This window comes from Neurospora hispaniola (genome assembly GCF_033458365.1).
Source record: "Neurospora hispaniola strain FGSC 10403 chromosome Unknown B0T23scaffold_1, whole genome shotgun sequence".
Classification (NCBI taxonomy): Eukaryota; Fungi; Ascomycota; class Sordariomycetes; order Sordariales; family Sordariaceae; genus Neurospora; species Neurospora hispaniola.
The window spans coordinates 2,382,071-2,404,088 of NW_026944406.1; the positions used below are offsets into that span (position 1 = coordinate 2,382,071).

Below are 22,018 nucleotides of genomic sequence, written 5' to 3' on the forward strand. Positions count from 1 at the left end.
TTTAATTATAATATAAAATCATTTTACTATAAAAGTAATCGTTAATTTTAGATATTTGCTCTTTAGAAAAGTTTTATCGTTAAGGTTAGTTTAGAAATAAGGTTAATTGTTCTTCAATATAGTTATAGCTATTAAAGAAGTTTTAAGAGCGAAGTCCCGCCGCTTTAGAAGTATATTTAAATTAAAGACGCTAAAAAGAACCTTGAGTAAAGATAATTTATTAGTACGTATTATATTTTTTATAATTCGGACTGCTAAGGTAATTATAAAGTAAATTTAAAATTCTATTTTAATTTAATTAATACCTATTACCTATTAAGCTAACTTCGAAATAATCCGAGACTCCGAGTTACTTATTAGTCTTATAGAAAATATTCTATTTCCCGTATTGAGATTCTTTTGGCGTATTTATATCTAGAGGTATCTAACGGCCTAATTTCGAATACTGTAGTAATATCCATCGAATTTGAAGGGAAGTTTCAAAACTTTACCGGGCAGGTAAAGTAGAACGTTAATAGTATAATAACTATAAAAATAAAAAATAATTAGGATAAGGATAAGAAGTATCCGTTTAGAACCCGGGTTATTACCCCCTACTATTAATTTTCTTCGAATAGTAAGGATAAGAATAAATTTAACAGCAAAAAGATATGAAGTTCTATAGAGTTAATATAAAAAATAGCTTGTAAAGTAACGTATAATTGTAAAAAAAACGGCCATTTATACGGTAGAGATATACGTTTAATTATAATACTTATAATTTTCGTAGATTTAAATATAGTTTATAAGGTATATTTATTTTTCCGAACCCTATCGTTCCTACTTTTAGGGGGTAATAGGTTTCGAGAAGTTGAACGGCTACTCCTTACTTTAAATAGTACTTCCGTTATTATTATTATTATTATTGTAGGGGAGGGGATAGAATTCGGTTTAATTATATAAATAGAGAATAATATTAGAGGAACGGTTAATATAATTAGTACGCTTAGAGCGGGTAGCCGGTACTTATTTACTTTTATATATATTGTTCTATATACTATTTTTGTAGACTATCTTTGAAGGTCTAATTGAAAAAAGATTATCGAACCTTATTTTAGGGAAACTTCCTATTTTTACGGATATAAAACCGCCTCCGTCCTTAAATTTTATTAGTATTTTTTCGAGTAAGGTAAAGTATAGCCCCTTATCTAAATTCTTCGCTATAAAATTTATTTAATCCTTTATTTTATTATTGGTATACTTTTAAATATTAAAGTTAAAAAGTAAGTATATAATGTACTAGAATCGCTCTTTATATAGCGTTATTATATTAATATTAATAAATAATATTATAATAATATCCTCTATTTTTATTTATTCAATAATTATATCGGGGTTGTCGGCGTTATAAATATCTAGTTTAAAATCCTTAATATCCGAATCCTCAATATCCGAATTCTTAGTATCCGAATCTTCAATATCCGAATTGTCGATATTATTATTTTCAATACTTAAAGGAATCTATTTATTATCCGCTTTTAGTAGGAATTTTATTTTTATAAATTCTACTTTCTCGGTTATACGCTTAATCTCTTTTTATTCTTTGTTATTCTATTTAAAACCCGTTATAGGCTGGATAGGGATAGTAATACGCTTTTTAGGGGTAATATATTTTTTAAGAGCTTTAGCGACGGGTTTAGTATTAACTGCGTATTCGCCCAATTTAATATTAGAAAATTCCTCTTTAATAATAATAGTAGAGACGTTAAATATTTTTATTATAAATGTAAGAGTAGTGGCTTTATTAACGAGGATGGCCGATAAAGCCGATATAGAAGAAGTACAGGCTTCTATTCTTAATATTAATATAATTATAAAAAAATTAGATTTTTAAATACATACTTTTAATCTTTTTCGGAGCTATAACCTTCTTCGCCTTATATTTCTTAATAGCCGGAATAGTGTCCGTCGCTACTAGAATAATAAAAATATACTTTTTAATTTTAATTATAAACTTCAATCTAAAAAGTGCGAACTTTTTATTATTAATTAAACGGATATTATAGGTAAATATATATAGTAATTAAATAACGTCCAGATAAACCTCTTTCTATTTTACTTAAATATCTATAGTCTTATTTTAGCCTATCTTTTATTCGGATATATTAGAATATTCTATTAGAGTATTGAAAAATTAATAGATCTATAGGCTATTTTTAATCGGAATAAGTAGGTCGCCGGGCTTACGAGTATTATCTTTCTTCCCCCAACTAGTAAATAAATCGTATTACGACCTATTAAAAGGTTTTTAATTATAATGGTCCGGTAATACTATTATATTTATATAGTAATTGCTAGGGGAATATATTAGTAATATTGAGGTAAGAAGATAATAATAATAATAATAGAGTTCGAACTTACTATTTAGAGAGGTATAAATAAATTAGTTAGTAATTAAGGTATAAATAATATATTGTATATATAAGAGTATAGAAGTAGTTAAGTAAAAATTAACGAATTAAAATTAGTAACAAAAAAATAGATTTAAATAGGATATAATTTTATTATAATACGGGGTTTCGGATACTATTCTTACGCTTAACGAAATATTAGATAGAGAAGTAGAAAGAAAAGAACAATATCCTTAATAGCCTTTAATTTAGTATAGGATAGAGTAAGATTCTAATTATTACTATTATTAATTATATAGTTGCGGGGTTATAAAGTTGTAAAGTTAAGAAATCGGGGAAATTAATTGCGGGATGCAAGTTAGAAATTATAATTGTAAAATATATATAGGGTTTGGTACCCGGGTAGGGTCCATTTAAACCGTCCCGTCCTATCTTGTACCCTTGGGTTTTATAGGAGGTTTACGTTAGGTTTCGTCCTATATAGATCTGACGATTTATATTTGCCTGGCCTCCGTAGCCTAATATAAAATAAATTTTAATTTAGAAGGAGATAGCCCTAAATATATATCCCCGAGAAATTCTATACAATACTAATACATCTTCGCTATTGTTTTTAAAATAAGGAATATTATTAAATTTAATAGATATTATACGGCTATTTATATTAATACTATAAATTTAAATTATTATATATATTAGTATTTATAATTATCTTTCGAAGTTCACTATTAACCTAAATCCTATTATATTTATTTAATTATATATATTAAAATTTCGTAAATATAAATATATTAAATCCCCTACTATTAGCTATTATTGAATTTATATTCCCTTTTATATCCTATAATTACGAAAATTATTGACCGATACTATAAAAAAAAAAAAAATGAAGGAAACAAATGTATAGGAAACAAATAATTCATACAACGGCATTAAATTTATTATTATTATTATCAGACTCTCCGGGGATATATACCTCTAAGTCTTCGTTAATATAGGTATAAGTCTTCCTTACCCTCTTACGAACCGTACATTTCATTCTATATACCTATATTATGCTAGTTATATTAGGCTTGAAAGATTGCTATTCTTTTCGCTACGTTGCAATCTTCTATTTATTAATTAGCCATTCTTTAGTAGGAGTTATTTCGTTTCCTATAAGCCAATTCACGCCCTTCTTAATCTAATCGATATATTTTTTAGTATAGTAGGTAAGCTTAATGAAAATTACTAAGATAAATATTTATTAGTACTCTAATTAATTCTTTTATAATTAATTTTTTTATAGTTACAGAAATATATTTATTATAATACTACTTATAAATATTAGGTATATTAGCTTTAATGTTTAGCTAATTATAGTAGAAGTCGAAAATTTTAATAAAGAATTTATAATTATACTCCTACTTTAATTCGGACTAGATAACCTTCACCTCGATAACCCTAATCATAATACGCTTTCTCTTAAGCAATTCCTCTACGAAAATTTATATTTCGATTAATTAAATTTTATAGTTATTAATATAAAAAATACTTATTATTATTTTATTAATAGAACAATTGTACTAACTAACTATATTGTTAGTAATACGGTTATAGAAATGTTTCTAAAGGAGTACCTTCTACTCTCCCTCGATATCCTTAATATTAAATTTAATTAAATTCTCTATAACGTCCTCCCGAAATATTTAAAGGAAAGTAATCCGAAATTGGAATTTATATTCCTTAATACAGTATTTAATAGTAATATTAATATCCTTAGGGAATTAACGAATATATTTCCTTTTCTTAGTACTTCCGTCGATATTAATATTAATATTCAACTTATTAGAAGTATTAGTTAATATTTATTATAAAATTTAATATTAGGGGTGAATAAAATTATATATTTACTCGGAGTTTATTTATTATTAATTATTATAAAATATTTTCGGTACTAGGGTTACCGGCTCTAATATTTAATATTATATTACTATATTTATTAGTAAGGATTATATAGTTTTAGGACGTACTAGTATTAGAATTCTCTGTATTCTTTATATTAATCTCCTAATTAATACTTTTTATATTAGTATTCTCCTAATTGTTTTATATTTAAGAATCCCCTCCTTAATTGTTCGGTAGGGTAATTCTAAAAAGTAAGATCGTAGTCGATATAATATTTGGGAGAAGTTAATCCAGGGTAGTAACTATAAATAGGGTATAGTATTGCGGCTAGGACTTACTTTATTACGTATTAGCCCGCAAAGCGAGAAGTTCGTAGTAATAGCGGGGCGGGTAGGTAAGGGAGAGAGATAAAAAGGTTTATTTAAGTAGTAGGCGAAGTTATATTCGTAGAATGATTTTGAAAATATATATTCTCGACTTTAGGAGGGAAAAGAAGAAAGTATAAAACGTATAAACTTTACAAAATTATTAACGAAAAGAAGGAGTAAAATTATTAATATTAGTAGGAAGAAAGAGGGAAGTGAAATTAGGATTGTAGGGGGAGGGGAGCGGGAGTTCGAAGTAGGGCCCGAAGGTCTAATTAGGGTAGGGTAAATAGTAAATACTAAATGGGATCTATATAAGGCGTAGGTCCTATTACCTCGAAGTTATAAAGTTTAATATATTAAGAATATTATTTTTACAATTTAGGTAAATAAAATAGAACAAATAATAATAATATTTCGGCTATTACAATACAATTTTAATACTTATTATTACACTAATATACGTAATATATTAGGGCTATCGCTTTTATAATTAAGTAATGTAGAATAATATCCGCTTTGGTTCCTAGCTGTTTCGAATATTTAAACGCAAGAATAAGGATCCTATAGACTTTTTTCGGTAGTAGAAGTGTAAATAAATAAATTAATTTACTATTATATAAAATTTTAGTTAGCAATTGCAAAATCCTACTATATCGTAATTATAAAATATAGGGGGTTTTTTTAGTATTAAATCTATTAATTAACATATTAATAAGTGGTTTAAGGAGGACGGGTTTGGCGGGGGAGATGTTGATTACCTACCGGATATGTTAATTAATTCGATAACCCCGCTAATTGTACCAATGTTTAGAGTAGGGGAAGATGCTATTGAAGGCGTAGTAGATTAGGATACGATGGTAATAGAAAGGCGGATTGTAAAAGAAGTAAAAGAGGCGATATAGAATAATAATTTAGAGAATAACGAAGAAGCGGAAGTAGAAGTGGAAGATATTAATAATCTTTTAATTAATTGATTTTAATTAGAATACGCCTTAAGAAATATAGAGAATACTATTAATATTAATTTTGATAGTTATAATAAATTAATAGAGGGAACCGATAGTGAAATTATTACATTTAGGTTACTTTTAAATAATTAATTAATAGGAATACCTCTATTATAAGCGGAGCTTATTTAAATTAGGGATTACCGGGATAGTATCCCCGCTATCCCTAGTGGTAATATATAGAGTTAACCGGTAAATAACTCTACTATTCTAATATATTACGAAATATCCGATTTTAACCTTTCGCTATTTAAATTCTTATTAGTATTATAGGTTAAGAAATATAATATATCCTATTAAGTATACGCCGATTTACGTAATGTACTTCTAATTCCTAAGTATAGAAGTAAATTCGAAATACTTTTATTACGAAAGGAAATAATTATAAATCGACTTTACCGTATTATCCTACTCAATACTCTTTGTAAAGGTATAGTTAAATTTAATCTAAATATTCTACCTAATAGGACTAAGTTTGAAGAGCCGGTATATATGTTCGATATTAAAAGTATAATTAAAATACTTTTTAATTCGAGTAAATTATTTAATAAAATATATTAGGAAATAATATAAATAATAAACAGCTCTATTATAGAACTATAGTAAGTAAGGTAGTAAAGAGAAAGTCTACGGACTATAAATAGAAGATTTTTCTTTTACCCTTCGAAGTTTCTTCTTGTAATTATAGGAATAAATTCTTTAGAAATATTAATAGAAAGTTCTTTAGAAACTGCCGGGATAAAGAAACCGATACTAATCTTCCCTTTTAATTTTATTTATTATAAATATCCCTTTATAGGAGAAAACTAGACGCTAGTGTATTTATGCAATAGCGACGAACTATAAGATTTATATATTGGGAGAGTTTGATACTATGGCCTAAATATAAGATACGGATATTTATAGGCACTTATTATTTTACTCTAGCCAATTTTCCTAAAATTATTTATAATACTATTAGTAGAAATAATGCCGGCTTTTATATAAATAATCGATGTAATTCCCTACGAATTAATTTTAGTAGAAGGATATAATATTTCTATTTTTCCGTCTAATATTGTAGGTATAATATATAAAATCAATATAGATTATAGTTTTACTTCGGAGAGGCTTTAGGAATTTATATTATCCTTTTACTCTACGGTCTAATACTTTTTTAATTAGAAAATAAAGAATTATTAACCTATTCGGCTATTATTACTTTATTACGGCGAATTGGAATTTAAATAGTAGGGTCGTTAGTACTTTAAAGATAATTTCGTTGGAGAAGACCGACTTTCTCTATTGTAGAATATGTTCATTAATGTATTTAGCCTATATATTAATAATTATATATTAATTATAGGTATTTATATTACAGTATTATTCTTTGAAGAATAGTTTCGTATTAGAAGAGAAGGAATATTTCCTATTATACTAGGTCCCTATAGCGTTAATTTCGGTAATATAATCCGATCCCTAGTATATTTAATGAAACTTAATAAAGGGATATAAATTAATATTAATAATAAGTAATTTTTCGTTTGCAGCTTTGTAGTATATTTTATTGGCGATATACTTTCGTAATAGAAATTAGTAGAATATAAATCCTATTAAGTAAATTAATTGTATAGGTTTTACTTTATTACTAACCAAACTAGGTCTAACCTCAATTTCGATATTATATAATATAGAAGATTCTACTATTAATATTTTAATAATATAGTATTTATTGAATAATTTCCAACTAAATTAATTTAAATAAAAGTATAAATAAAGTTCGGTATATATAATAATATATATTTAATTTATATATTTAAGGATATCTTCCCAACTTTAGACTATATACGAATTCGAATTTACAATATAGCGTATTCGGAATTTGTAGGCCTAGTTCGTATTTTAATAGATTATTTATTTAAAGACGAAGGATTCCTCTATAAACGTTTTTAGAAAGAGGCCGCTTTTGTATTTTAAGAAATTCAGTTCCTACTAGGCTAGGCGAGGATATAAAACCCTAAAATACATCGCAAATCTTTCTATATAAAGGAATACACACATTTTATTATTATTATACTTATATTATTACTTAGCTAGTTTAAACGGGAATATATAAAATTAGAATTCTAATAGCTTTTTATTGATGAAGGTCCCCGGTTCTTCGATATATTCGATTTGAATTATTAAATTTTTAGGCTAGAAGTATATATATACTAGGAATAGATAATTTTAGTATATTGGAGATTTGTATAGTCGGTATTAACTATTTTTACCCGTAACAGAATCCTAAATATAGAAGAGTTTAACTATATGGTTATAGGCGGAAGAAAGGCTTTTTAATATATATATTATATTTTAGGTAATAGTAAGAAAAGCTCTAGTAAGAAGCCAAGTTAAGCTACCTCTAATAGAGGTACTACGATAGTTAAAGGTAGAACGTTGAAATAAAGATAGGGAGGGACTAAAATAAGTAGTACGCTTACTTTTATACTAATAGTAACGGTAGTAGAAAATAGCGTAGTTTTAACTATTACGCTTAATTCTATCGGAATACAAATAACAAAACGTACACCAATTATACTAGGTTAGAAGGGTAATAAAATATTGAACTGCTAGGGCTTATTAAATATCTATATTAATATATATTTATCGGAGGTTTTAGAAGAATATAGTTCATATTATTTAGCATTTACATTCTAAGGAAAAGATGAATATAAGTAAGTATTATAATTATTCCTACTTAAATTTCAATTACTAAGAGAAATCCTAAATAAAAACTAATAATAATTAGGGAATTTACACGTAATATTTTCGCTACCAACTACCAAAATACTATATTTATATTAATATAACGTATTAACGAACGCCGGTCTATATTATTTATATTAGCCGGCTATTTTAAATATAGTTATTTAGACGTTTATTATATATTTTCTATACTCAAAGAGTCGTACCCGGGGCTAGCCGCATCCTACAATCTATATTTTAATAACGAAGGATTCTACTTAAAAGAAGAAGTATTGACTTTTAAAATTCGATTAGATCCCTACTACTACAATCCCCTTACATTATATAATTTATTAGAAAATTAGGTAAAAAATCGAGAAGATTCGTTATTATTAGTAATAAACCTTCGCCTAGAGGACGAATATTCTAACTTTATAATAAAATTAAGGGAGGTATTTAAATCGGACTATAATCGGCTATATATCTTCTAAAGGACTAAGAAATTCCTCTAGGCCGAGAAAGTTTCTTTCGTATTCTAGCGTTGCTTAACGAAGTAAATATTTAAGATTAGAGATTTTATTCGGATATTAAATAAAGACCGGAAAGATACTTCAACTTTATTTACCTATTTAAATAGTATTTTTACTTATTATTAAACCGGACAAATATATATATTTATTATAGTTACTATAATTAAGCCCCGAATTAAGTTCCCTATTTATAAATTCATTCTTAAGTGCCCAATTTATAAATTTACCCTAACTAGAAGGATTATTAGATTCCTTAGTATTTTGCCGGACTAAATATAGATAATAACCCGAAGGGATAGCAATTTTATATATATTAACTACAATATTTACTTTATATAAATAATATTAAGAAGGTATATATTTATAGATAACTATTACTCTATACTCTAATCTAGTCCGTAAGAGGTATTAAGAATATAAAAGTATAGAATTCTATTTTTTACAATTATATAATATTTAAACTTTTCTCCAAATTAAAATATAATCGTACTATACTCCCCCCTAAATACCCGGGCACTACTACCCTTTTTTTAATTTATTTAATTAGATAGAAAGAATTTAATAAATTATATAAGGAAAGAATATTTTAGTATACTTATAACGAGGGTATTAAATATCCCGTTCATCGTAGAATTATCGAATATATCCAAACCAAAATATTTCTACCTAATTATTATTCTAAAATTCTCTTCTATTTTATTTTATTTACCTATATCGAATTATTATTATTATATTTTATTAACCAATTATTACCGAATAAATCCTACCTCCCTCTCTCCCTATTAAACTCTTATATATATTAATCCCGTCACCAGACTTTAACCCTATATTTTACATTAACCGCCAATACATTAACGATTAAGACTATAAATTAAACCGAATACTACTTTAAATCCTCCCCGCCAAACCCCAATTATAAACCGACTCTCTATAATAATATTCTCTAATTTTAATATCTACTACTATATATCTTGGCCATCCTAGAATATATCACTTCTATTAATAATTTTCGCTCTCTAGTTCATTATCGAACGCTCTAATAGAATGAATATTCCCCATTCTCTACCTATAAGGCAAGCGGATCAACCTACTTCGAACTTCCAATTATAATTACTAATTTTAAAAACCTTATTATAAATAACTTTATCGACCGTTATTTCCAACAATTCAATACTTACGCCTACCTACTATACTTAACCTATAAATATAAGAAAAACTGTACTTCCAAATTAATTTTAACTACTTCTAGGTTTTTCTCCTAACAGTATACTAATTTGCAAATCGGTCAACTTTTCTCTAATAAATATTTATTCCTAATACCCCCCCCCGAAAGGACCTCTAAATTAACTATTAAAATATTAATAATAATTATAAAAATTATTATTAGGGTAATTATCTAAATTAGTCCGCCCTTAATTTATAGTTTCCTATTTTTTACTACTTTATCTTCTAACTTTAAATTAATAATAGGTAATAAATATAATTATTAATTTTTCTTATATTTAAGGTTCTAATAAATAAGTTCGCTTTAATATAACAATATTTACTAAAATAATTAAAATTTTATAATTACGTCCGGAGTCCCGTTCAACTATTCGCCTTCCAACTATCCAATAATATACTTAACCAACCCTAAGGTTACTATTCATTAATACTCCTCTAATAATTTATTCTATTATCCTTAACCGTCCTATTTACTCCATTTCCTTTAATTAATATTTCTAGGCTCATTACCAGGTTCTAGGTTCCCCTTCTACATACTATCAACCTTACCTCGGGGTATATACCCAAGACTTCTATATTTTATAATTATTTAACTAGTCCTATAATATAGATGCCTTTAAGTATAAATCCCCGCAGTCTCCCATAAGAAACCGTAGTACAATCTAAGATCAAGGTGAAAGCAACCTTAACTATATCGCCGCTGCGACTATACGAGTAGGATAGGATTTACTAACTTTCTTTTAATTTCTAAATTCCTTTTCCAATTCTATTATTAGAATTATAAATAGTAGATTAATATTGTAAATAATAATAGTTTAGTGAAAATAATTAGGAAATTGGTAGTGAAATTAATTATAATAGAAAAGAGGAAGAAGAAAAGGAGGAGAAATAAAGGATTAAAGAGAAACCCTAATAGGAATTAGAACCGTATTTAAGCCGGCCGGCTAGCCGCGGGTAGGGCGCTTAATAAATTAGATAAAATATAAAAACTTTACCTATATTATACTTTTTAGACCTAAAATATTTTAATAGTATTTAATCCTTTTACTATAAAATTTTAAATTTATTAAGACATTGACTTTTGCGGCTAATATATTATTTGTAAATATATTGGTTTTAATAGGTAGAATTAACTTCTAATTAGAGACAATCCTTTTAAAAAATAAATTTACTATAAAAAAATCAATTAATATAATACTAGATTTCTTATTAAAAACGCTCTGCCTAAATTGAAATAAAATATAATATTTATAATAATATTCGATCTATAGAATACTTTAAGATAATACTAGCTTCCTAAGTTTAAATTAGTTTATTAATTACCAATAATTATATTTTATAATTAAACCCTACTATTTAAATGGTTAGAATAGAGAATAATTTATTTATTTAGAAGAGAAGGTTAATGTAAATAAATATTATAATATTAATAAATCTCTTTTATAATTAATATTAAAAATGAAATATTCCCCTTTCCAATAAATAATAGTATTTTAATTCGATTTAAACAATTAAATAGAATAAGAAAGAAGATAGTTTTTTTTATAGTTAATATTAAATATAAAATATTCCCCCTCTTTACAAATAATAGTAGTAGGATTTAATTTGAATAATCAAATAGAATAAGAAAGAATTAAAGTTAATTTGAATAAATATATTAATAATTATAAGTTTTTTTACAATTAACATACAAAATAAAATAATCTTTAGGCGTATAGAAGAATTAATATTTAAAAATGAATTTAGAATATAATATTGTATAGATACTAATATCATTACTATAATGTAAGTTGAATGTGGCTATACGATAGTCACTTAGTTGAATCACTTTCTTAGCAAAATATTTATAATTAACGGGGAATTTGTATGAAGATGGCGTGCACAGTGCATGACCAATTGACCACTTGTTATGTCTTGCACACAATATCATCGCAGGATCATTTTACAATTATTATATCTCATAAGTGTAAAATCATACGGGTGATCATTTTCTGGAACCCCCCTGGCGCGCTATGGTACCTCTACCAAACACTACGTACGGTGCCCCACCACTGGATGGAAAGTGGAAGTCACTCCAGGGGCAAGTGGTATGTAGGTACCGCTCTCATCTTCCTGAGCCAACGTCGCAACTGAACCCGTCTATGGCTTGTCATTTCCGACTGTCTTGGTGGCTGTCAAACTGTCCACGCCGGGCGGGTTACGGACGAAAGACACGAAACCCAACCAAGCCATCCCCCCCTACTACTGTCCCCCAAGTTCCTGCTTGACCTCATCAAAACATACAACTTAGTAAGGAAGGCCAGGCAGCCGGCCGGCTCCAAAGTTGGCGCCCATCCATTGTACCGTTACCTCAAACAGGACCTCTGGTCGATACGCCTCAGACATACCGAATCCCTTACTTTGACACAGTTGCTCATCTCAAGCCAGACAGAGACAATGAAGCACCTCATCCTAGCGGGGGCGTGCTATTTGGACACTATTCTGACGTGAGTCTCTCCATCTTGTCCAACATCCTACATAGCTCCCATACCTGTACTTTGCCCCTATAGCTGCCGGTTTGTTGCTGCTCAGAGCTGTGGCTGTAATTGGCATTACCAGGATCGGAATCTGGATGTTATACTCATTTAGTTCTGTGCTCACACTTGAGATACCACGGCTTGCCTGTAGTGTTCCCCAGTTTCCCGAAGAAGACTCCAAGCTACGCGCAACGGCCTTGCAGGTGAGACGCGGGGGCAACTGTCCCAACACAGCCGAGGTTCTCCAGCAGCTACTCCTCTCAGGAGGTGGCCTGGATTCTTCATCAACTCAAAACCAACCAGACAGCGCCGCTGGCGTTGTTGCCGTTACACCGCTACCGTCACAACAACAACAACAACAACAACAGCAGCTGCTGCAGCAGCAGCAGCTGAAATTACACTTGGTTTCTATCCTGCCCGATGTTGGGTCTCCCGCCATTCGCAGAATCCTGTCATCCTTTGCAACTCCTCCTGCTCCTCAGCCGTCTCCATCTTACGACTCTGAGTCTCTGTCCGAGTCTGTGACCAGCGCCGCTTCTGCTACCGCTACCAGTGTTGACTTTAATCACTGTCTGTACCGCAAGGGGTACGATGAAGCAGCCAGTAGTTACATTATTCGCAGTGGCGCGACAGGCAGCCGGACCATTGTGAACTACAATGATCTTCCAGAGATGACAACGGACGAGTTTATGAATATCGCGGATGATTTCGTTTCCCTCCAGCATTACCACAGTGTTGATGGAAGCTCTAAGGGTTTCATTGGTGAGGATTGCTGGTGGCACTTTGAGGTAGGCTCAGCCATCCCCGTTATACACATGCTCGCAGGGCAGAGCCTACATGCTTTCCGTCCTGCTCCTTACTCTCTCGTATAACAAGTGCTATATGTCTCTTGATGAAGCTGTCGCTTTCGTTTGTCTCGCCGCATGTCTGCTCAGGGTTCGCCTTATATTAACACACAGACGGACTGCGTCTAAAGGGTCGAATCCCAGAGACAACACTGCAATGTATCCGCTACCTACGCCAGGTCCTACCAGGAAGCACTATTAGCGTCGAGATAGAAAAGCCAGGCCGGGAGGGCCTTACTGAGCTGGCCGCGGAATCTGACGTGGTGTTTTACTCCAAGAGTTGGGCAGAGGTAAGTCATATTATTTCCGTGTCACTCCATCCACTCATGGAGACCAACGTGAGCATGCGTGGCGTGTGACATGCTACAGCACTTGAGCCTAGATTGCGCCCAGGGTGATCTTCTGGTCCTCGTCCATGATACTAAAGCCTGGTCTTGTACCTCCGGTTGTGTAGAGCCGAGGATACACCAACCCAGAAGCTTGTCTGAGAGGCGAGCTGCCGAATTGCAAGAAAGCGTAAGTTTTGCTGCCCAAGAGCACAAATCCAAAGTCCGATAAGTATCGGGCAGAGGCAAAAGGCTGGCGCTGTTCTAACAAACACTCTCAATACCGCGCTATAGTTCTCTGATGCTGTGCACATGGGGATGTCAAGGGGCTGGTGCTCTCTTCCCTTCACCCGCCGGCACCGGCGGTGGCAACAATGAGCAAACAGCAAAAGTAACAGAACCAGAATATCTGCACTGTTCTACAGCAGAGGTATTCGAGACCCAGATAATCACCGTAGTTGAGTAAGTCCCGTCCCGTCTCTCATTCTTTTGTTTGATCGAGGTGGGATGTTTTATTCATTTCTTCTCTCTGCTCCTTTCTACCTTGAACGTGGATTGGGCCCTGAAAGAAACAGAGTGACACAACTGGCACACATCTGTACCCGTCACTGCAAGTTAAAATGGTTCACGAGAGGGAGACAAGACAAGACAACTTAGAAAGAGAAACATGTCGGTGTTGAATGAAGACCGAACGGTCCGAGACCGCCAACAACTCCACATATAGGATTTTCCGACATTTGTTTCCTTCCCTCTCTGCCAGGTATCAAGTCACAAAGGTGCTACACAATCCAAAAACGAACAAGTAGAAGAAGCCAAGTGGGACGGAACACGACCAGTATACGCGGTAGCCAAAGCGGAAGGACATAACATGGCTAACAAAGTCAACCCATCACCCGATCACAGTACAATCGGCGCAGGAGATACTTTCATAGCCGGCATATTGTACGGTTTGTTGATGGCCTCGCCGAATGACACCGCAACCGCAACTGCAACCAAAGACCGATCCTGGATCCAGTCCACGAGTCAAAAGGAGAAGAAGAAGCTTTTGGCCTTTGCCGTGAGACTGGCTACCCAGAAGGTTCAGGTGGAGGGATTCAACGGGATTGTTAAGGGATGGTAACTGTCACAGGATGCGGTGACTTTGGTTGTGTACCTAATCTGCACACTTGGAATTCCGTTGGCAAGCAAAACATTGACGATCTTTTTGATAGCTTTCAGAGCTGGGCTGATAAGTTCACCCTAGCCAGCGATAGTGACCTACCTCATGTTCGACAAAGCCGATGGACAGCGACAGAGTGCATATCAATCATTACTATGGGCTGGTTCCTTCTTGCTTGTGATGATGACGATGATGGGCAGTTCCCGAGTCCTCATGTGTAGAGATAGTCCTGACCAGCTTGTGCTTGGTTTGAGAATGAATGGAAATGAACGTGGAACTGTATAGTTGAAACCTGACTACTAACGCTTCATACACTGACTGACTAGGCCCTAAAGAGACGCCAGGCCGTGAAGAGAGAGAGAATGCTGTGACCAGGTGAAAGGAGAGGTTGACTTGTACGTCGTCGTAACCGTGGTCGGCCTAATGCACATTGAAAAACGAGGGAGGCACAGAGAAGACTTGTTGTAGTTGTTGTTGTCTCATTAATCTTGTAACGAATTCCACGTGATAATGAATCGATGTGGTACAGGTACCCTAGAATAGTTAGGTAGATTTGTAGGTAAGTAAGTACCTGCATGCGGCGGTCATTCTTGGTGATTCAAAACGGTGACTCTGTGTCAGGTTGATTCTGGCTCAGAAAGAGATTACGTTTGGATCAAAGTAGGCACAATGAGAGAGGGACAACTAACTCCCTGGCGAGACTTGGTAGGAGCTTAGCTTGGACCTGGGGGTTAGGTACGTGAGTACGAAGGTACTTTCCGGCGATGGGGATACACCGTCGTAAAGGGAAGGGAAGGCTTGTTGTTTGTCTCCTCTTGTTGTCTGAACAGATGTAGGACGATGGGAGATTAGGGTCAGATTCCGGCCCACGTAGTGTACGTAGGCGTGAGGGTGGGCATCCCGAATGGAAACATGGCAACATTCATGTGTCAGGATGTAAGGTAAGCAAACTATATAGGAAACTATGCTTTGGATGTAATTGAGGCGCGAGTTCAGCTTCGGTTTTTTTGTGATGAATGTACTGTAATGTGTAAGGTGGTTAATGGACATGGACTCTGTGACTCCATAACATGAAATTATACTACACTATGTAGCCCGTAAACTGACGAGATAAGTGGGTGGAGGAATTCTATCCTATGGATAGCGAGGAGGCTGATAATACCGGCGAAGAGAACATGAGACATCGTAGGTAAGGGTAGCTAATGCCTTTTCTTTTTTTTTTTTTCATCTGGAGAGGTCCCAACCATCCAGGTTCACGATGTTGCTCTTCTTTTCTTTTCTTCACGCCATCTTACCATGTTGCGTTGCTCATTACTGCGTAGATAGGTACTTGCTTTGCTTTCTGGATTAGGACAAGGTTGTTCGAAGGATGCTGCTGCTGTTGGCTGGCTAGGAAGCGACGTCAACGAGAACGGCAACGGCCGTCCGATATCTGTTGCAATAGGACTATGCGGTACCGTACAGTACACATATAGGTCTCGGGCCATTGTGATGGGACGCGCTTCAGAATGGCTCGGTGGCTCGGTGGCTTGGAGTTTGGGTTTCCCACCCTTCCCCCCATTAATCCATCCTACCCAATCCCACGATAGAAATGTATGCTGTTTGACTCTTGTCTGACCCTTTGACGGAATGTCTCCCCGTGGGCTTCTGTTTGGCCTCACCCGCACCCCCCATGGGCATGGCCTCCCTGTGTGTCAGCTTTGGCCTCCCCCGTGGGTTGGACAGGCGGTAGGGCTGACTACCGAATCGGAGAAAAAAGGAATGAACCCACTGGGAAACGAATGAGGTTGCGCCTACGTGTTGTACACAGTAGTAGTGTATGCAGTTGTGCCTACAAAGAAACCTATTGGTCGTACAAATTGTATCTTTTATTTCCTGGTACGTCCAGTGGTCTCAACACAAGAATCTTTCCATTTAGGGAATCGCTCACAGGGAGTCGTTGAGCCGAACCATGAGGCGCCGCATACAGTGCCTTGAGAGCTTGGCCTCACCTTGGCACTGTATGGGGTGGTATTTTATGCATGCCATATCCTAATTCGGATGGGCCGAAAAGAGAGGAACCTACCGGTTGTGTGTGGTGGGTGTGAAAGCTGGCGGGAAGGGGAGAAAGCTGCCGAATGAAGAGAAATATGCCAAGTTCATACAAAAGTGGCTTGAATCGTGGTAACGTACCTATAAACCAAGACCTAAAGAAGCGGTGAGTGAACCGAGGGATCGTGGAAGATATCTGCCACGACCACCCCCAACAAAAGGTAGCGTAGCGTGCTGTACATTTATAGCACCCCAGCATCTCGTCTACCCGTTCTGCCATTTAGAGTAGTCTGGGAATCTGGGGGTTTTAGCGAAGCGCCAGTGGTCTCCCAAAACAAGCAGCAAGTTGTGGTTCGTCTACAACGGCTGGAAGGGATTTCGTTAGCCCGCTGCTCCAGCAACTTGCATGAAGACCACGGATCGGAACCCAGTGCGCCTAGTAAGTGCCTAACAGTCAACCTCTACTGTCCGGTAACAACCAGATATGCCCTTGTCAACTGTGAAGCTGTTAAAGAAAGTACCTCGAAGGGGAAGATATGAGCCTGCGACAATCATCTCGGCTATTGGCTGCCTTGACATCGTCAGACACTCCACAAAGGTGAGCCCCGAACAACGCTGGCATGCCCTAGGCGGATCTGTTACATCACGTTTTAATTTGGGCAGTACGTATCTGGTCTAAGGCAACAAGGTTGAACAGGTCGAAATATGAGCCATAAGACAGCTTGCCTGTTGATCGTCCAATGTCTTGCTGAGGCATCATCATGACTGTGGGGATGTATCGAGAGAGGTGTGGTGTGGGAAGCCGATCCGCTGTTGCTGGTCTTTCAGGGGCTCATTGATGTCTCCGTAGTGTACTGTATGGCTGTAGTGTAAAGACGAAACAACCCCGGTAGCCCTCGGACAAGACGGCGAAACTACTGACGAGTAAGGGGCCCCGATCGAGGTCTGAGAGTTATGTTTGCTCCATAATAAGCGTTCTCTGGAGACTCGAGATTGACGGCGCAACGGAGGACCAGCCCAGTTCTCTACTGGCTATGTGTGACGAAGTGATAGACGTGTTGTTGAGGGTCCACAGACAATGAAGCTATCTCGTCAAACTCGTCTCAGCAACAGCCAACCTTGGAAGATCCCATCTACAATCCCACTACATGTGTTGGGTGGGGGAGGTGTGGTCCGGGGCTCAAGGCGGGGAGAAAAGTGGCCGTCATGACTGTTCCAAAGTAGCCTTTGGCCTGCTGGGAACTCGGAATGCCAGGCATTGCAGCCGATGGGCGGTCCACGTCAGGCAAAACCAGCTGGCTAGGATTTCCGTGTAGATTATGGCGTAACCTCTAGAAGAATATACTGAATAGACACTACGCTCAAGTGGATCGAATAGGTGCAAGGGAAAACTGACATCTCCGTAGTCGAGCATGATACCTATGGAGCACGACGGGCGGCGTCAGTGGTGGTCGTTGCTCCGCCCAGAGAAAGAGACTCTGATTCGTAAAGGGGTCTCATCTGCAGGATGTTACCTCTGTAGGAGAGCCGAAGCCAGGCAGGCCAGGGAAAGCGAAGCAACCCCCTTTAGATACGAACTATTGCCGACCTGGGACCGTCGTATGTAATCTCGAAGAGGGAAATGTGCGTACCTGGAGTGTCATCCGATTGATAGGGCAGTTTGAATCCGACGCCTTATTTTTGATGTCGAGCTTTTAGTGATGGGTATAAACTGGTGGTGATGCCGCCACATGCTTTTGGTAATGTATTGTAGTGGTTGTTATGCCGGCTGTGACTCGGGGTTTATCTGCATGCCTTCCAAAGAGCTGTTCGTACGTATCAGATTTCTCTGCCGCGGAAGCAACTCGCCATGCTTTTTCTGTGGATGATGCCGTCTCGATTGACATCTCGGCGTCCGGTGGGCAGGCGTTCTTGACCCTTCTCATCCAAACATGCCAGCAACCCCTTGGTTCCAATATGGGAACCTCATTTGCCCACCGACAACAGGCAGCAAGCAGAAAGTGCCGTCACACCCTGTTGCCAACCTGAGGATGAGGCGCACAAAGCGCGCATCATGGTACAGTCGAGAACTCAGAACTGGTTGGCATGGACCGGGGCATCATCCTTCATTCAAGTCGCAGACTGTCGTAATCCGTTGCGCTCCTCACATTTTGTGGTGCGCAAGTGAGAAAGCGTCCCGGTAGATGCACACCATCTCTTCTGTGACGGGATGGGTCCTGCGCGATACCGGAATTGGCCTGCTGATGATTGTGGTGAACTTGGAATCGCGGCTTCGGGTGAAGGCCACCAAAATAAGCGGCATCACAGGCTGCAACCGAGAAAGAGCGGCAGGTGGAGAGATGTCCTCGGACAAAGGCCAGCAATATCACTGCATACTGTTTAACCTGCACATAACGATCAGCCATATAACGATATTCTGGCCATAACGCTCAAAATCACGGTAACGGTGCAGATTAGTATGGGAGTAACGATCAACCTTTACATTACAATTTAAATCAGATTCTTGCTTAGTAATACACCAATATCGTTATAGTTACCCCTATTTAACAGCTCTGTCAGCCACCCTAACACCCCCTGCCAATCCTTAACACCTCCTAACAGGAGTGTCAACCCCTTACTAACTATTGTATTTTATTTCTAATTTCTGAAATCCAGCACAATTAACCCTATTCAATTTACTTAAATTTTTATCGTTCAAAACCATTTATTTACTTTTATAACTAGAATCGAGCGCTCTTTTAAAATATTAATACTATATTGCCTCACAAATCCCAGCGCCGGTATACTATTAACGAAATTCACCGTCAAAAAATTCGCGCCTTCATTCGCAACAACCCCAAATACATATAGCGCAAAATCGCTGCCTAGGCTACCAAAGAACTAGGCTACCCTATTGGACAATCTACTATATCCAAATTCCTAAAACTTAAATTTATTTATTTAAATAAGAAGATTTTTATAAGGGGTATTAATAATATCTTTCGAATTTACTTAATAGAGTATCCTGTATTCGAAAAGATTCTATTTAAATAGGTTATTCGTATAGAGAATAACCGGCTACCTATTTCCGGCAATATAATTAAAAAAGTAACCAAATTTCCATAGTTTAAAATACTTAACTTCCGGCTTCTACCCCAACCCGGTTTCTTAAATAGTTAATTTACCAGATTCAAACGCCGCCACTACATTAAAAAGTATAAATAATTTAATAAAGCCGGATTAGCTAATATTATTAAATCCTATAAACAAATCGAAATTATTAAACGTCTAATTAAAGAATATAGATTAAAAAACACATATAATACCAACGAAATTATATTATTCTAATTAATAATTCCTAATATTATACTAATTACTAAATTTTAAGTAAAGTTAAAAAAAAAGAAGGAGAAGATTACTATACTCCCTTATATTAATGCGATTAGTATTTACAAATTGGATCTATAGATTCTTAGTAATATTAAGAACCCTTGTTCTTTTAGGAAGGATAGGCGGTTTATTACTAACCTCCCTATTATATAGAAGAGTAATAAGAAGGCGTAGATAATTACCTCTATCTTTATAGAATTCCTTTATTAATTTAACTGTCAAATAATTAACCAACGAATATTATTATTAATTGATAGTATATTTATTTATTATTCTGCCTTAAAGTAATTAAAAGAGTAGTATAATAACTATCCTCTAGCTAATACTACTATTAAAATTCTACCCGCTAATACTACCTCTATTTACTAACCTATAAATTAAAGGATTATTAATAATCTAAAAGTTTATTACCGCTACATTTAATTATAATACCTAATCTACTATATCCTTAATAACGAAAACGCTATTAAAAAGACTACGATATTGTAAGCAGTACACTAGGTTCTTAATATATAAAGGCATAAAGTTAAGATTGAAACTATTAATAATTATTGGAAAAAATCATAATTATTAGGACCCGTATATAGTCTAGAACAACGACCTTCTAATTAGGATGAAGCTATTTATATATAACGGTTAGTAAAAGAGTTCGCTAGAATTAGATAGGTTAAAAATGTAATAAATATTGTTAACTTTATTAACCTACTAAAAGAGTAAGTTCGTAAGGACCTTCAAAATATCTTCTAGTATATTACTAAAACCTTCTTTAAAGTCTAAGAACTAGATAATAGCAATAATAATTAGGATATTAAAATAATAGAAATTACTACTATAGAAGCACTTAAAACCATTACTACCGTTATCTAATATAAAGAATAATAAGAAAATATAGATATAGTATAGTTGGCAATACTTAGAAGGCGCTAGAAACTATTGTTCTGGGACCAACTACGCTCCAGGAATGAAAAAAAGCAATCAACCCTCAATTCGTACTTCACAAACGGTTCTACAGCAAAATCGCCATAGTAACCAATTATTCAATACAAGCACGTTGTTCTCCAGTCTTTTGAACCCCCTGTCAGTAGAAATGTGGGCACCAAAATACCCCAACCTTACATTAACGATATTCTGGGCACAACGATCAGAACACCAGAAACACCCTTGATCGTTATGTGCAGGTTAAACAGTATACCAGTTATGCCTGGGGATTTCCGCCCACGCCGTCCTGTCCTCGCTTTCACCTCGGCCAAAGCGTGCGCGTGCATGGGCCCATCAGCAAGTGGAAACCGTCAAATCCAATCTCTTTGTCAACCCTTTCTTCTGCCCCAGGCAAGCTCTTCGGGTGCGCACGGTCGGATACAGCTGCACTGAACTTCATTATCCACGATACATACAGTGCGAGCCAAGCATAAGCCTACATAGTACACAAGGAGTCGTGATATTTAGCTTTTCTTTTCGCCTAGTGTCCATATGCGCTTGGCCGGCAAACTTTGCTATAATAAAAGGAGGTGCCAACGTTACCCGTTTGTGGTTGCCATATCCACGGTTCCCAGCAGCCTGTCTTAGACTGATGAGCCTGGGCCTAAGAGCTGACTAAGGAGATCAGTTATAGAGTATTCAGCGTTCAAGGGCAACGACACAGATGGATGATTCAGTTGTC

At 35.0% G+C, this 22,018-nt stretch overlaps 3 protein-coding genes across 3 annotated transcripts; 2 read left to right on the forward strand and 1 right to left on the reverse strand.

The window, feature by feature from the left end:
- Positions 1-12,548: 12,548 nt before the first annotated feature.
- On the forward strand, positions 12,549-15,281 carry B0T23DRAFT_434296 (Ribokinase-like protein; the record flags this gene model as incomplete). The annotated part of the gene is made up of 6 exons (XM_062840490.1): positions 12,549-12,598; positions 12,741-13,416; positions 13,653-13,763; positions 13,928-13,989; positions 14,094-14,261; positions 14,703-15,281. The coding sequence occupies 6 exons, from the start codon at positions 12,549-12,551 to the stop codon at positions 14,917-14,919; spliced, it is 1,284 nt and encodes a 427-aa protein (XP_062696901.1). The 3' UTR covers positions 14,920-15,281.
- Positions 15,282-16,109: 828 nt separating this feature from the next.
- On the reverse strand, positions 16,110-17,731 carry B0T23DRAFT_13154 (uncharacterized protein). Its single transcript, XM_062832198.1, has 3 exons — positions 17,024-17,731; positions 16,730-16,833; positions 16,110-16,641 (listed from the first exon to the last, which is right to left on the reverse strand). The coding sequence occupies exons 1-3, from the start codon at positions 17,267-17,269 to the stop codon at positions 16,212-16,214; spliced, it is 780 nt and encodes a 259-aa protein (XP_062696902.1). The 5' UTR covers positions 17,270-17,731; the 3' UTR covers positions 16,110-16,211.
- A 1,441-nt stretch (positions 17,732-19,172) lies between these two features.
- B0T23DRAFT_281346 (uncharacterized protein) lies at positions 19,173-21,727 on the forward strand (the record flags this gene model as incomplete). The annotated part of the gene is made up of 3 exons (XM_062834236.1): positions 19,173-19,366; positions 20,849-20,850; positions 21,546-21,727. Coding segments are annotated over 3 exons (378 nt in total), but the record flags the coding sequence as incomplete, so codon positions are not given.
- Between the last annotated feature and the right edge of the window lie 291 nt (positions 21,728-22,018).